This window comes from Rhamphochromis longiceps, linkage group LG23 (assembly GCF_057381845.1).
Source record: "Rhamphochromis longiceps isolate RC_006_pf linkage group LG23, R_longiceps_female_GT1.1, whole genome shotgun sequence".
Classification (NCBI taxonomy): Eukaryota; Metazoa; Chordata; class Actinopteri; order Cichliformes; family Cichlidae; genus Rhamphochromis; species Rhamphochromis longiceps.
The window spans coordinates 9,786,525-9,800,250 of NC_140578.1; the positions used below are offsets into that span (position 1 = coordinate 9,786,525).

Below are 13,726 nucleotides of genomic sequence, written 5' to 3' on the forward strand. Positions count from 1 at the left end.
ACACTAAACAAGAATAAATAATGAGTGTCCGAATGGAGAAAGCTGTTACAGATCAGTGATTGATAAAAGTATTATCTGGTGACCGATGGTATGATATGTCTCGAGCTTTTTTTTTTTTTTATTCAATAAAGAAAAGAAAAGAAAACAGACTTTGACCATTTGATTAAGGTACATTTTAATCCAGTCTGACTGATTTCAATTATTGACCAATGAGTTTTTCACTTTGAATAATTTTCTTTTGGCAGGTTCCAGCTTGTTTTTAAACAATATTTTTCTTTTTCTTTAACAAAAGCAAAACAAATACAGACAAAATAAAAAACCAAGCTACTTCATGAAAAAAAACCCAATAATATTATTAATATAATAATAAAATAAAATTGAAAAAACAAAAAAACAGTATCAGCTCAGAGGACAAATACTGCATGGCATTAAACAAATATTCACACCAGCAAGTCAAAGTGATTTAACAGGAAACAAGAAGCTTCTCATCATGAGAAAGTGTAAGACATAGACTGCAGTTTTGCTTTAACTCTGTTACTGCCATAAACAGGTGAGTCAGGTTCAGTGTCGGCAACTGGTTCTTCAGTCAGGCAGTGTGGTTGTCACTCTGAACGTGTCCTCTGGTGTCGAAGGACCCGAATGGTGACAGACTGGTTCTTGATCAGGAGGTTTGTCACCTGGTCCAGACTGAGGCAGGCCACCTTCTCCTCGTTGACTTCCAGGATCTCATCTCCAATAGCCAGCAGGCCAGCATACAGCTTCCCAGTGCTGCTGTTCATGTCTTCTATATACACACCTGTAATGTACATCAAACTGTTAGTAGTTTGTTGCTCTATAAAAAAAAAAGCCCTCATAAAGCTAGAACGTCTTACTATTTATCACTGATTGAAGAAAAAAAGAACAAGGTTTCTCTTCAGCACTGTAGCCAGGCTGACAAGAAGTCAGAGCACTGTTGAGCCAACCATTCCTTTAACATTAACTAGTAATGACTTCATGAACTTCTTCACAAATAAAATGTTAACTATTGCAAAACAAAATTATTCATAACATACACAGCTACTTTCAATACTGTTGATATTTATTTAGAGTTTTTATTTTTATTTTTCTAACTTTATTTCAATAATTACTTCCTCCAAATGATCAGCATGTCTTTAGACCCCATTCCTAAAAGACTGCTCAAAGCTGGCAGTAGTTAAACCGTTACTTAAAAAGTCATCACTTGACCCAGCTGTCTTAGCTAAATATAAGTCAATCTCCAACCTTCATTTCACCTAAATTGTTTTTGAAAGAGTAGTTGCCAAACAGCCAAATGATTATCTGCAGAGGAATCTTTTATTTCAAGAGTTTCAGTCAGGTTTCAGAGTTCCTCACAGTACAGAGACAGCTTTAGTGGAGGTTATAAATGATCTTCTTATGGCCTCTGGTGTTGTATGTTATTCATCCTTGACCTTGGACTCACATATAAAATTGATCTCCCATTCCTGTTTCTTCCATTTAAGGAACATTTTTAAATTGCAAGCTATAGTTGCCTCCTCTGAAATGAAGAAAATTGTTCATGCATTTGTATCATCACACTTAGATTATTGAAATGCTCTCTTTATGGGCATGGACAAATTATCTCTGTTATGCCTCCAAGCAATAATGAATGCTGCAGCCAGACTCCTGAAACACTCTGGGATGCCAGCTCACATTACCTGCATTTTATTTTCTTTACATTGGGTCCCAGTTGACTTTAGAATTCATTTTAAAATTCTCACACTTACATGGAAAGAATTATTAACCCCTCTATAAAAATGTAGTTTTTTTCTTTATTTAAACAGTGTAAGGAATGTTTAACACAAGTCTTCCAAACATTGTAGTTTTATTTGTGATGCTTACATACACTCAATCTGTTACATTTTTTGACCTATAGTTTTCGGCATAGTTTTTGTCGATAACCGTTTTTTTTCCTGACAATACAACATGGTAATTAATTAAAAACTGATGCACAAGGACAAAAACTATGATGAAATGTATTTATACTTTTGAAAAAAATAAATAAAAATGAGATCCAATCAGAACAAATTAAATTGTGTGGAAAGGCGGGACAAATGTGGCAGTGATCCAATCTTTGTGCAGTTGTTTAATGCAGTGTCATTTTCCTGGAGTACATCCAGGAAACTTCAAGCTGCATGGTGCAAGGAACAGCTGTGACTGGCTCATCAGGCAGTGATGTGCTTTGTGATCTATTGGTGGTGCCGCACGCTCATTTCATTGTGGGAACTGTCATTTTCTACATTACTGTCACTGTTCCACAGCAGGACAATAAAGTCCCCAGATAGAATCTCCCTGACCCCAGCATATTAGTGAGTCGATATATTTAGTAATGTGAGTAGTATTTAAGATGATATCAGTAGTATCAGTGGGGCGATCGTGGCTCAAGAGTTGGGAGTTCGCCTTGTAATCGAAAGGTTGCCGGTTCGACAGTCTCGGTCGTTGTGTCCTTGGGCAAGACACTTCACCTACTGCCTACTGGTGTTGGCCAGAAAGGCTGATGGCGTGATATGGCAGCCTCGCTTCTGTCAGTCTGCCCCAGGGCAGCTGTGGCTACAACTGTAGCTTGCCTCCACCAGTGTGTGAATGTGTGTGTGAATGGGTGGATGACTGGGTGTGTAAAGCGCTTTGGGGTCCCTAGGGGGACTAGTAAAAGCGCTATACAAATACAGGCCATTTACCATTTAGTAAGGTGAAAAATACTTATATATATTAAGTATTAGGGGACGTGTCGGTAGAGTTAGTACCAGTGTCACGTCGTCCTCTTCCTCTGCTGATGATGAAGCCAAACGTCTGACCCACTGGTCGCTTAAGCTCCAATAAAAATGTCCCATCAGGGCAAATCTGAAGAATCCGCCCAACAGAGCAAACTGAAGAGGGACAACTGATGTCTTCGACGCCAAGACTACCAGGTAAGGACCTGAGAGACAAACAGGTGGGTAGGCTGTGATGGGCTGGTCTGAGTATCAGGGTAGAAAAGAGAAGTGTGTGTCTTACTGTTCAGCAGCTGGTTTATAGTTCGCAGAACGATCTTTCTTCTTCTTCAGCTCCAAAGATGACTTTCTTGACTGGAAAAGTGGTACTTCCTGCTGAACAGACAGGAAACAGATAGGTTAAAGAAGTAGTCTCACCATATATATATATATATATATATATATATATATATATATATATATATATCTATATATATATATATATAACCTGCCTCAGTACTACATGGAAGCTCCTGTCAGGCATCATATCGGCTAAGATGAACAGGCACATGGGTCAATACATGAGCGGAACACAGAAAGGAATTGGCAAGAATACCAGAGGTGCAAAACACCAGCTACTGGTAGACAGAACAATCAGCCGAGACTGCAAGACCAGACTGACCAACCTGTGCACTGCTTGGATTGATTACAAGAAGGCCTATGACTCAATGCCCCACAGCTGGATACTGGAATGCCTAGAATTGTACAAGATCAATGGGACCCTAAGAGCCTTCATCAGGAACTCAATGGGGATGTGGCGTACAACACTAGAGGCCAACTCCAAGCCCATAGCACAAGTCACCATCAAGTGCGGGATCTACCAAGGAGATGCTCTGTCCCCACTGCTGTTCTGCATAGGCCTGAACCCCCTCAGTGAGATCATTAACAAGACTGGCTACGGATACCGACTACGGAACGGAGCAGTTGTCAGCCACCTCCTGTACATGGATGACATCAAGCTGTATGCCAAGAGTGAACGAGACATCGATTCACTGATCCACACTACCAGGCTATACAGCAATGACATTGGAATGTCGTTCGGACTGGAGAAGTGTAGTCGGATGGTAACAAAGAGAGGGAAGGTAGTCAGAACTGAGGGGATTGAACTACCAGAAGGCAACATTGCAGACATAGAGGACAGTTACAAGTACCTGGGGATCCCGCAGGCAAATGGGAACCATGAAGAGGCCGCTAGAAAGGCTGCAACCACCAAGTACCTGCAGAGGGTCAGGCAAGTCCTGAGGAGTCAGCTGAATGGTAAGAACAAGATCCGGGCCATCAACACGTACGCCCTGCCCGTGATCAGGTACCCTGCTGGGGTAATAGGCTGGCCAAAGGAGGAGATAGAAGCCACTGACATAAAGACAAGAAAGCTCCTGACCATGCATGGAGGGTTTCACCCCAAGTCCAGCACCCTGAGGCTGTACGCTAAGCGGAAGGAAGGGGGCCGGGGACTGGTGAGTGTCAGCACCACAGTCCAGGATGAGACAAGGAACATCGAAGAATACATTGGGAAGATGGCCCCAACTGACCGAGTGCTCAGTGAATACCTCAGGCAGCAGAAACCCAAGAAAGAGGAGGGAGACGAGGAACCATCATGGAAGGACAGGCCCCTGCACGGTATGTACCACCGGCAGATAGAGGAGGTGGCTGATATCCAGAAATCCTACCAGTGGCTGGACAAAGCTGGACTGAAAGACAGCACAGAGGCACTAATCATGGCAGCACAAGAACAAGCTCTGAGTACAAGATCCATAGAGGCTGGGGTCTATCACACCAGGCAAGACCCCAGGTGCAGGCTGTGTAAAGATGCCCCAGAGACAATCCAGCACATAACAGCAGGGTGCAAGATGCTAGCAGGCAAGGCATACATGGAACGCCATAACCAAGTGGCCGGCATAGTGTACAGGAACATCTGTGCCGAGTATAACCTAGAAGTCCCGAGGTCAAAATGGGAGATTCCCCCAAGGGTGGTGGAGAATGACCGAGCTAAGATCCTGTGGGACTTCCAGATACAGACGGACAAAATGGTGGTGGCTAACCAACCGGACATAGTGGTGGTAGACAAACAGAAGCAGACGGCCGTAGTGATCGATGTAGCGGTTCCGAATGACAGCAATATCAGGAAGAAGGAACACGAGAAGCTGGAGAAATACCAAGGGCTCAGAGAAGAGCTCGAGAGGATGTGGAGGGTGAAGGTAACGGTGGTCCCCGTGGTAATCGGAGCACTAGGTGCGGTGACTCCCAAGCTAGGCGAGTGGCTCCAGCAGATCCCGGGAATAACATCGGAGATCTCTGTCCAGAAGAGCGCAGTCCTGGGAACAGCTAAGATACTGCGCAGGACCCTCAAGCTCCCAGGCCTCTGGTAGAGGACCCGAGCTTGAAGGATAAACCGCCCGCAGGGGCGTGCTGGGTGTTTTATATATATATATATATATATATATATATATATATATATATATATATATATATATATATATATATATATATATATATATATATATATATATATATATATATATATATATATATATATATATATATATATATATATATATGTATGTGTGTATGTATGTATGTATGTATGTATGTATGTATAGATAGATAGATAGATAGATAGATAGATAGATAGATAGATAGATAGATAGATAGATAGATAGATAGATAGATGTATAATTCATGTTCTCACCACACTGAGCGACTCAACAGATAAAGTTTTCTTCACCAGGCTGGAGGAGTTCCTGGAAATTGAGGAGGTGGAGTCAGCGAGGGAGGGGTGGGTTCGCTCATGGGTCCGTGAGCAGAGGCGGTCGAGGCTGCTGGTTCGAGTCCTGCTCAGTGTGACGGTGGAGAAAAAACGTCGCAGAGAAAGACGGGAGGAATCTTCTCTGCTGCTTAAACTGCAACACAGATCAATGAGATCAGCCACATGACACCTCACCTGGAAACACCTGAGATCACAGCTGGATTTAAACAGTGTATTGATCTTTCTGAGTTAACTTCAGTAATTGCTTCCTCTAAATCATCAACGTGTCTTTTAGACCCCATTCCTACAAGACTGTTGAAAGAAGTCCTGCCATTAATTAATGCTTCAATCTTTAACTCATTCACTGCCATTGACGTCTATAGCCGTCAATTGCAGTGAATGAGTCAATGGGTTTAACTCATTCACTGCCAATGGCTGGCAGTGAATGAGTTAATATGATCAATCTATCTCTAATAATCGGCTGTAGTTAAACCATTACTGACCTCTGACCTCTGACAGTGGACTCATCTCTGTACTTGTCCTGCTGGACCTCAGTGCAGTGTTCAATACTATTGTGACCATAATTTTCTGTTAAAATGATTGATTAGAGCATGCTGTAGGTATTACAGGTACTGCGCTGCAGTGGGTTGTATCATATCTGTCTAATAGACTCCAATTTGTTCATGTAAATGGAGAGTCCTTTTTACACACTAAGGTTAATTGTGGAGGTCCACACATTTACATTATACATTATAGACCTCTCTGCATTGAATCATACTTGTTATTAATCTCTGGCTCTCTTCCACAGCATGTCTTTTATCCTGTCTTGCTGCTCTCACTCCAACCAGTCGCGGCAGATGGCGCCTCCCTCTGCTGGGGTTTCTTCCTGTTAAAAGGGAGTTTTTCCTTCCCGCTGTCGCCAAAGTGCCTGCTCATAGGGGGTCATATGATTGTTGGGTTTTTCTCTGTATGTAATCTACATTACAATATCCGCCTTGAGGCAACTGTTGTGATTTGGTGATGAATAAATAAAATTGAGTTGAATTGAATAGCGGGGATGAGCATGTGATCAAAACACAATTAAACCAAATAAGCGATCAGTTAGGCTGCTGCAACTAAACTCATGAAACACATGAATCCAGGTGTGACGCTCATCTCCTTGACCAGCTGTCAATGAAATCACACAAACTCACTGTGGAGGAAGTGAAACGTCAAGTTGGTGGAGCTCTGCTCTCATTGGCTCTGAGGTGGGCGGGGGATGACTCTCAGCTGTAAACAAATTAGAAATCTAGAGGTTAAGGTGTGTTTAGAGGCGCATGTGATATCATGTGCAGCTCTGCAGTGAACTCTGGAGGCCAAACAAACTGCTCACAGATTAAATAAAATGATTTATGGTAGCCTCATGTTTATGTTTAGAGGTACAACAGAAGGTACAAGGAAGTTCAAGATATCCAGGCTTTTGCTGTGTTAGCTGGCTCAACAAAACTTAAAATCCCAGTCAGAGATGATGGGTGTCAGCATACTGGTTATCAACTTTCTCTGTTAAACTGGGCTTCAGGCTCTGAGTGCGCTCACATAAAAATGGGCATTTCATATGTCTTGTGACTCTTCCTCTGCACTAAATAATATCTGTGAGTCCTGCCAGTCCAGTTAGAGCCATTATCAGAAGATGATGATGATAAAAATAGAGATAAAAATCTGTAAAGAACATAAAATTCTAATATAAATAATCTGAGAGACGAACGGTGCAGTAGCTGTTTAATCTGGTGATTTGTGGCACAGAGTGGTAAAATTAAGATCTGAATCGCAGTGAATCCACATTAACATACAAGCTTCCTGTCCCACAGGGTGATTAAGAAGATGTGGAAATCAGATCAGCGTGAATTAATGTAAATTGTTGAACAGTTATGCTTGGTGTGTTTTCTGTGTTTGCAGCAGTGTGAAAGAGACTAAGCAGCAGATCATAATCAAGCAGAACAACATTTAGACATTTTCTGCAACAGCACACAAACACAGGAATGTTCAGTCTGAGCTGCCGCAGCTTCATCGACTGCACATAAAGCTGCACATAAAAGAATCAAAGGAAATTCTTCAGCTGATTTTAAACTCAAACTCTGAACATCACCTGATCCTGACTAGGCGATGCCTTCAGCACCAGTTACTGTGGTGATTTAGCAGGTAAATTTCTTAGCTCAACACAAAGTGTGTAGGCAAATGTTTTTCAGGAGATAAGTTCTCACCTGTTGTGTCTGCGCTCCTCTCTGAGGAGGATGAGGAGTTCTTCATCATGTTGTTCAGATCTTCCTCCACCTCACGCCCTCTCCTCTCCCTAGGCTCAGGCCCCAATTGATGCTCTCTGTGCAGTTTGGGCGGGTGGGTAGTACACAGCCCCATTGAGTGAGGGGCATAGGGGTTGGTTGGCAGGCCAGCGTAGGGCATGGCTTGATGAAAAGTCACCTGGGCTCCATTTAGCTCCACTGATTGCCGTCTCACCTGTGTGTAAGCCCCATCCTTTTCCACACTGGTGACAGAGCCGATGTAGGTCTCTCTGATTGGTTCAGTCCGCAGGTTAAGGTGCTGTCTGTTTAGGCTCCCCCTCTTGTCAGTTCCAGGTGAGTGTTGCCAGAGATTGACTCCGCATCTTATTCCTCTCTCACAGGTGTGATTCTGACCTGCTCTGCTCACCACTGTTCGCCCCCTTGGCTGCTTGCCGACCGCGTGCCCTGCCTCCGCCGTGCCATTGATGTACAGGTTCAAGTCTGGTTTGGACATCACCACACCAACTCCGCAGTTCCCCGTCTGTCTCTTCTGCCGCTGTCGCTCCAGGTAACGAGATTCCGCCTCCTTTTCCGTCTCATCCTCAAACCGCAGACGACGAGTCGGAGATGCTGCTGGCCGCTGCCTGGCCGACGCGGTGTTGGGTTTGCTGCTGGATGAGCCTCCTGAGAGAGGAGCCACACCCCCTGACTGCACCTGATCACATTGCCTCAACCCCAGGCTGAAATAGTGAGACATGTAAAAACTGATTCTTAATGGTTTTAGAGAGAAGGTTAAAAATAAAACTGTAATCTACAAAATCAGATTTGTCAGTGAAGCCTTTATTTAGTATTTATCGATTTTTTTTGTTTCATCATAAAACAATCTTTTTTTGCCTTATTTTTTTTAAAAATAATTTATTATTTTTGTGAAGAAAAATATATTTTAAAAATAACTTCTTTAGTGTTTTGATTTCAGTGTTTGTTTAACCCATTTCTAGTTTTTCCCATTATCTGGTAAAACAAGATTCAGGTGTTTGTCACTAAAGGTAACGGTGACCAGTCAGCTGCTCTGCAGTTAATTTAATCACCAAGTCATAATGATGTAATTAAGAGCACAGAACTAAAGAACAGCTTCTTCATAAAACTGTTTGAGCTTCGTTAGTCAACGTGTGTGTGTGTGTGTATATATTACTCACGGCGTGTGTGTTACTTATGGTGTGTGTGTGTGTGTGTGTGTGTGTGTGTTACTCACGGCATGTATGCATGTGTGTATTACTCACAGTGTGTGTGTGTCAGGGGTCAGCAGGCTGTGGTCTCCTCTCAGAGGAAAACAACGACGCTTCATACGAACTCCGTCCTCACACTGCTGCTGCCGCGGCAACCGGTCAACCACAAAGAGGCTGAACACATACACACACGAGGAGGGGTGAAGAGCGAGGATGACATCAGGTGCTCTGATTGGTCAGAGGGACAGAGGAAGGAGGATTACCAGGAGCAGCTGGTCAGGATTAATTAAACTGACGAGCCCACAGACTGTTTACATCAGCACAGTGTGTTTGACCCACTCTGTGGGGACATTTCTGCTTTTTCAGACTTTTGGCCCTCATTATTTTCCAACAGGACAGTAGAGAAGGTTTTGTGCTTTAACAAAAATTAGTTTCCTTCATGTTGTCCTGAAACATGTACAGGTGTGCTGTTCCACCTGTTCTCATGTAATGATCAAGTAATAATCGTGTACTTGTAGCACTGATAGTACTTTTTTATACTTTTAGTTCCTGAGTGTTCATTTGTGAAATGTTGTCAGCCGTCAATACACCTGAGCAGGTAGGGTAGACTGCTGACAGCTGATGTAAATTCACAGTTTTCGGTTTATCTCTACCAGCATGACACACAGCAGAGTCATAACTCTGCAAGAGGCAGGGTTTTTGGTTATCATGGTAACTTCAGGTTTAACTCTATGGTTTCAGGGCTACTAGGGATGCCACCACCTGTTCCCAAGAATTGTTGTATATAGTTTTAAAATACACACACACACAGTCTACTCCTAGACAGGCCACTTCTCCTGTTCATCTCCCAGGGGTAGATGTTAAAAAGTTGTATTTTACCTAGAGATAAAAGCTACTTTTTATTAAGATGTTTTACAATCATATTGTACATGAACAATATCAATAAACAGCTATTCTATTCTATTATTTAGGCTAAAAGCATTTCTGAACTTGTTCAGATCATTTATTCTGTGACTATAAAGCTAAAAGTACATGTCTTACAGACACAAAACCCTGGATCACATCTAATTTCCTGCTTGCCATGGACATTTCTCATATCCATGGCAAATTCAGATAAAACTGAGGTTATTGTGGTTGGCCCTAAAAATAGAAATATGGTATCTAACCAGATTCTTACTCTGGATGGCATTACCTTGGCCTCCAGCGACACTGTGTGGAATTTTGGTGTCGTTTTTGACCAGGATATGCCCTTTAATATGCACATTATACAAATATTTATGACTGCTTTCTTCCATTTGCACAATAGCTCTAAAATTAGAAACATCTTGGCTCAGAGTAATACTGAAAAACTTGTTTATGCATTTATTACTTCCAGGCTGGACTAGTGTAATTTGTTATTGTCAGAATGTCCTAAAAACTCTATGAAAAGCATTCAGTTGGTTTAAAATGCTTCAGCAAGAGTACTGACAGGGACTAGAAACAAATGGCATTTTACTCCCATACTGGCTCTTCACTGGCTGCCTGTTAAATCCAGAATGGATTTAAAATTTAAAATCATTCTCTTCACATACAAGGTCTTGAATAATCAGGCCCATTATTTTATCTTAAAGACTTTATAGTACCATATCACCCCAATACAGCACGTCACTCTTAGACTGCTGGTTTCCCATGATGCAGTGAGCACTTCTCCTGCTCTTACCTCTTTTAACTCACCATGTGCTTTATACACTACTCTCCATTTAACTACGAGTTATCGATCATGTCTTGCTCTCTTCCATAGCATGCCTTTTGTCCTGTCTACGTTCCCTCACCCCCAAGTGGTTGCGGTAGACGGCAGCCCCTCCCAGAGCATGGTTCTGCTGGAGGAGATTTTTGGGGTTTCTCTGTATTATGGGAATGTGTTTAGCCTACAATATTAAATGCTTTGAGTCAACTGTTGTTGTGATTTGGTGCTATATATATATAAAACTAACTTGAATTGAAGTGATGTTAAATATCAACCAAAATAATATATTTATCTGAGCACTAAATCAGATAAAGGTCTGAGAAATCAGACAATACTTTAAGTAAGGCCCATGTTGGACGATAGATAACAACAAATAAAACTATATTTTAAATTTAGACATGGGTAAGTGTCAGGCTTTCAAATGAATTAAAATTCTGTCTGGGTCTTTGGTGGATCAATAAGCTGGAGGAAAAGATTGCAGCCTGCCACACCCTCTCATCGTCCTGTGTTAAGAGGATTCTGACAGTTAACTCAGGGGTGTTGATTTATTTAAACTATTATAATCATCCTACTGTAACCAGGTTTCTGTAATCAATCAGTGTCTTGATCAATTATTAATTCAAGTAGTAACAAGGATAGAGAATATAGAGACCTAATGTTGGTTCACTGACTGATTGAAACTGAAATTCACTGTGCAAAGGGTTTGAGTCCAGAAAAGTGAACCGGCCAGCCACTGTAACTGTCTGTAAAGGCATGTTAGGTTCAGATGTGGTTCCTTTTCTTTACAGATAACCACAACACCAAAGAAAAGATAAAACGGATTCAATGAAAGCGCAATAAAATAAAATCATCATGGTTTTATCAGTCTAGAAACGAGAACGCTTGTTGAGATATTTAATTTGTGTACTCAAGTTGTGAAATGTGTTGGACTGCATTCGTGTTATTGTTTGACTGAGACGCAGTATTTTAGTTGTCACCACAAGGGGGCACAGTTTATCCGTGAAGGCACGTATGCTGCCTCATCACGCCCCTGAGACGGCAAACGTGTCGTCACGTATGCTGCCAAATGAGCGGGTGGAACTCAGGAATGTTCGCTTTGAAAGACAGGATGTAATGTATGTCAGTGTATAAATAAAGTTTCCCAAAGAGCTTAAGGATATTCTTTTGAGATTTGAACTCGTCCAAGATTTTTGTAGCGACACCTGCGGTGTCGAATTAAAACTCCAACATGCTCTTGAGTTATCGCATTCACAAACCTCGGTGTCCACGCTGGCCTCCCAGCAGGGGGATGGTCGTACCCCATCAGCCTTTTATGGTTGAGGGGTAAAAATGTGCGGTTCTTAAAATGGAAGTTTAATTATGCAAAATATTCATATTTGCTTTCAGGTGAGTAAAAACCTGAATTATTTATCATTTGTTTAGAATGTTTGTATAAATAACGCCTCCCGTGCTCTAAGTTTTATTTTTACTTGTGTTAAATATTTTTGGAGAAAAACAGGTGTTTCTAAATAGAGCCTGTCCCTACATCTCCCACAGTGCACCGCGCCCGGACGTGACGTATCGGTCTCGGACGTGACGTAGAGTGTACGGCGGTGGCCGGTGTGTGTGTTGATGATGGCGGCTCCTCTGGAGGTCCTGCTGAGCAGCGATTCGGGGTCCCAGCTGTGGAACTGCACCGTGTTCGACCCGCACAGCGGCTCCAGTCTGCTCTCGTACCGCGGCGGGAACAGCGGCGCGCGCAGCCTCACGGTGCTCGGCGGGGAGTACCTGCTGTCCGCGCAGCTCGGCAAGAACTTCATCAACGTGTGGGAGCTGCAGAGAAAGGTAGGACAGCACCTGGCCCAGCTGAGCCCACCTCGCTCACTAGGCGAGAGTCACGAAAGTAACGCTCCGCCGCTCAGCGCGGACAGGGGCTCAGAAACCCGCAGTCCCTCTAAAGGTGTAAACAAAGCGTTTTGAAAGCTGACACTTTAATTCTGTGAAAAAGAAAAAGTAGAGCCGTTGTCAGAACCACTCGAACCCCCTACCGAATCCCGTTTATCTGTCCTCACACCTTACCTGTGTGATGGCTGCAGCTCAGCGTTAAAGAAGCTGATTCGTGAGTCCACGTGTTTTCGCACAGACTGCTGTGTTAGTACACACAGATCTTGTTGAGACATCCTACAGATGTGCAGTTTCTCTGTGAAGCATTCTACCTTGAAAGCCTGCTGCTCAAATGTAACATGGACACACCTGGTGGTACAGCAGGTACGCAGAGCCGTTTTCAGAGTGTTGAGGGTGTGCTGCAGGTCACTGTGGTGATGGTCGCTGATCACCTGTTGTTTGAACCTTGCTGACCTGTGTCTGACTTTCCCTTGAAGGTTCCATCACCTCAGTTTGATATCTGAATTTGGAAGCAGAAAATTAGAGGTCATCCAGGTCTTTATCTTTAAGACAGTCCTGCAGTTTAACTACTTGGTGTGTGTTATCAGGCTTCATGGATTGGATAGTATCGAACACTGCACTGAGGTATAGCAGGACAAGCAGAAAGATGAGTCCACTGTCAGAGGCCATAAGACGATCATTTGTAACCTTCACTAAAGCTGTTTTTGTGCTGTGATGAGCTCTGAAACCTGATTGAAACTTCAAATAAGCCATTTCTCTGCAGATGATCAGAGATGTTTGACAACTACTTTTTTTAAGTGTTTTTGATATGAAAGGAAGGTTGGAGATTGGCCTATAGTTAGCTAAGACCACTGGGTCATGTTCCACAAAATGCATCAACTAAGCCCCATGTCCTCCTATCAGAGGAGCAGCTGTGCTGGTGCTTGGAGGGGCGTTAAAGAAGTAGGACAATAGTCTCCAGATGTGGCGCTCTCCAGGACCCGCTCAGGGACCTCGGGTAATCTGAATTGCTCAGCGCATAATGGAGATCATCAAATATTGTTTTCAGTTCTTGCTTTATTGTATTTGATCTAGTTTTATTTTGATAGCAAAAATGTTAT

General features: G+C 42.7%; 2 protein-coding genes across 4 annotated transcripts in view; one reads left to right on the forward strand and one right to left on the reverse strand.

The window, feature by feature from the left end:
- kiaa1614 (KIAA1614 ortholog) lies at window positions 1–13,288 on the reverse strand. Of its 3 annotated transcripts, XM_085397693.1 has the most exons (8): window positions 12,801–13,288; window positions 9,071–9,244; window positions 7,773–8,530; window positions 6,726–6,801; window positions 5,476–5,686; window positions 3,031–3,122; window positions 2,781–2,953; window positions 1–796 (listed from the first exon to the last, which is right to left on the reverse strand). In XM_085397693.1, the coding sequence occupies exons 1-8, from the start codon at window positions 12,899–12,901 to the stop codon at window positions 603–605; spliced, it is 1,779 nt and encodes a 592-aa protein (XP_085253819.1). In that variant the 5' UTR covers window positions 12,902–13,288; the 3' UTR covers window positions 1–602. The 3 variants fall into 3 exon arrangements, with proteins under 3 accessions (XP_085253819.1, XP_085253818.1, XP_085253817.1); XM_085397692.1 differs by lacking the exon at window positions 12,801–13,288 and having other exon boundaries at window positions 3,031–3,119; window positions 5,512–5,686; window positions 9,071–9,160; XM_085397691.1 differs by lacking the exon at window positions 12,801–13,288 and having other exon boundaries at window positions 5,512–5,686; window positions 9,071–9,160.
- wdr18 (WD repeat domain 18) overlaps window positions 12,310–13,726 on the forward strand; it is a 20,675-nt gene continuing 19,258 nt past the window's right edge. Inside the window, exon 1 of the mRNA XM_085397694.1 lies at window positions 12,310–12,566. Within this exon, the coding sequence (XP_085253820.1) occupies window positions 12,354–12,566 (213 nt within the window). The 5' untranslated portion in view covers window positions 12,310–12,353. The remainder of the gene's footprint in view (window positions 12,567–13,726) is intronic.

Excerpts from the sequence above, each read along its gene's own strand:
- kiaa1614 (XM_085397693.1), bottom strand. The coding sequence starts at position 12,901 with ATGTCTCAACAAGATCTGTGTGTACTAACACAGCAGTCTGTGCGAAAA. Across the intron at positions 8,531-9,070 it reads ACCCCTGACACACACACACT|CCTGGGGTTGAGGCAATGTG; the intron begins GTGAGTAATACA and ends TCACTATTTCAG. Across the intron at positions 2,954-3,030 it reads TATAAACCAGCTGCTGAACA|GTCCTTACCTGGTAGTCTTG; the intron begins GTAAGACACACA and ends TTTGTCTCTCAG.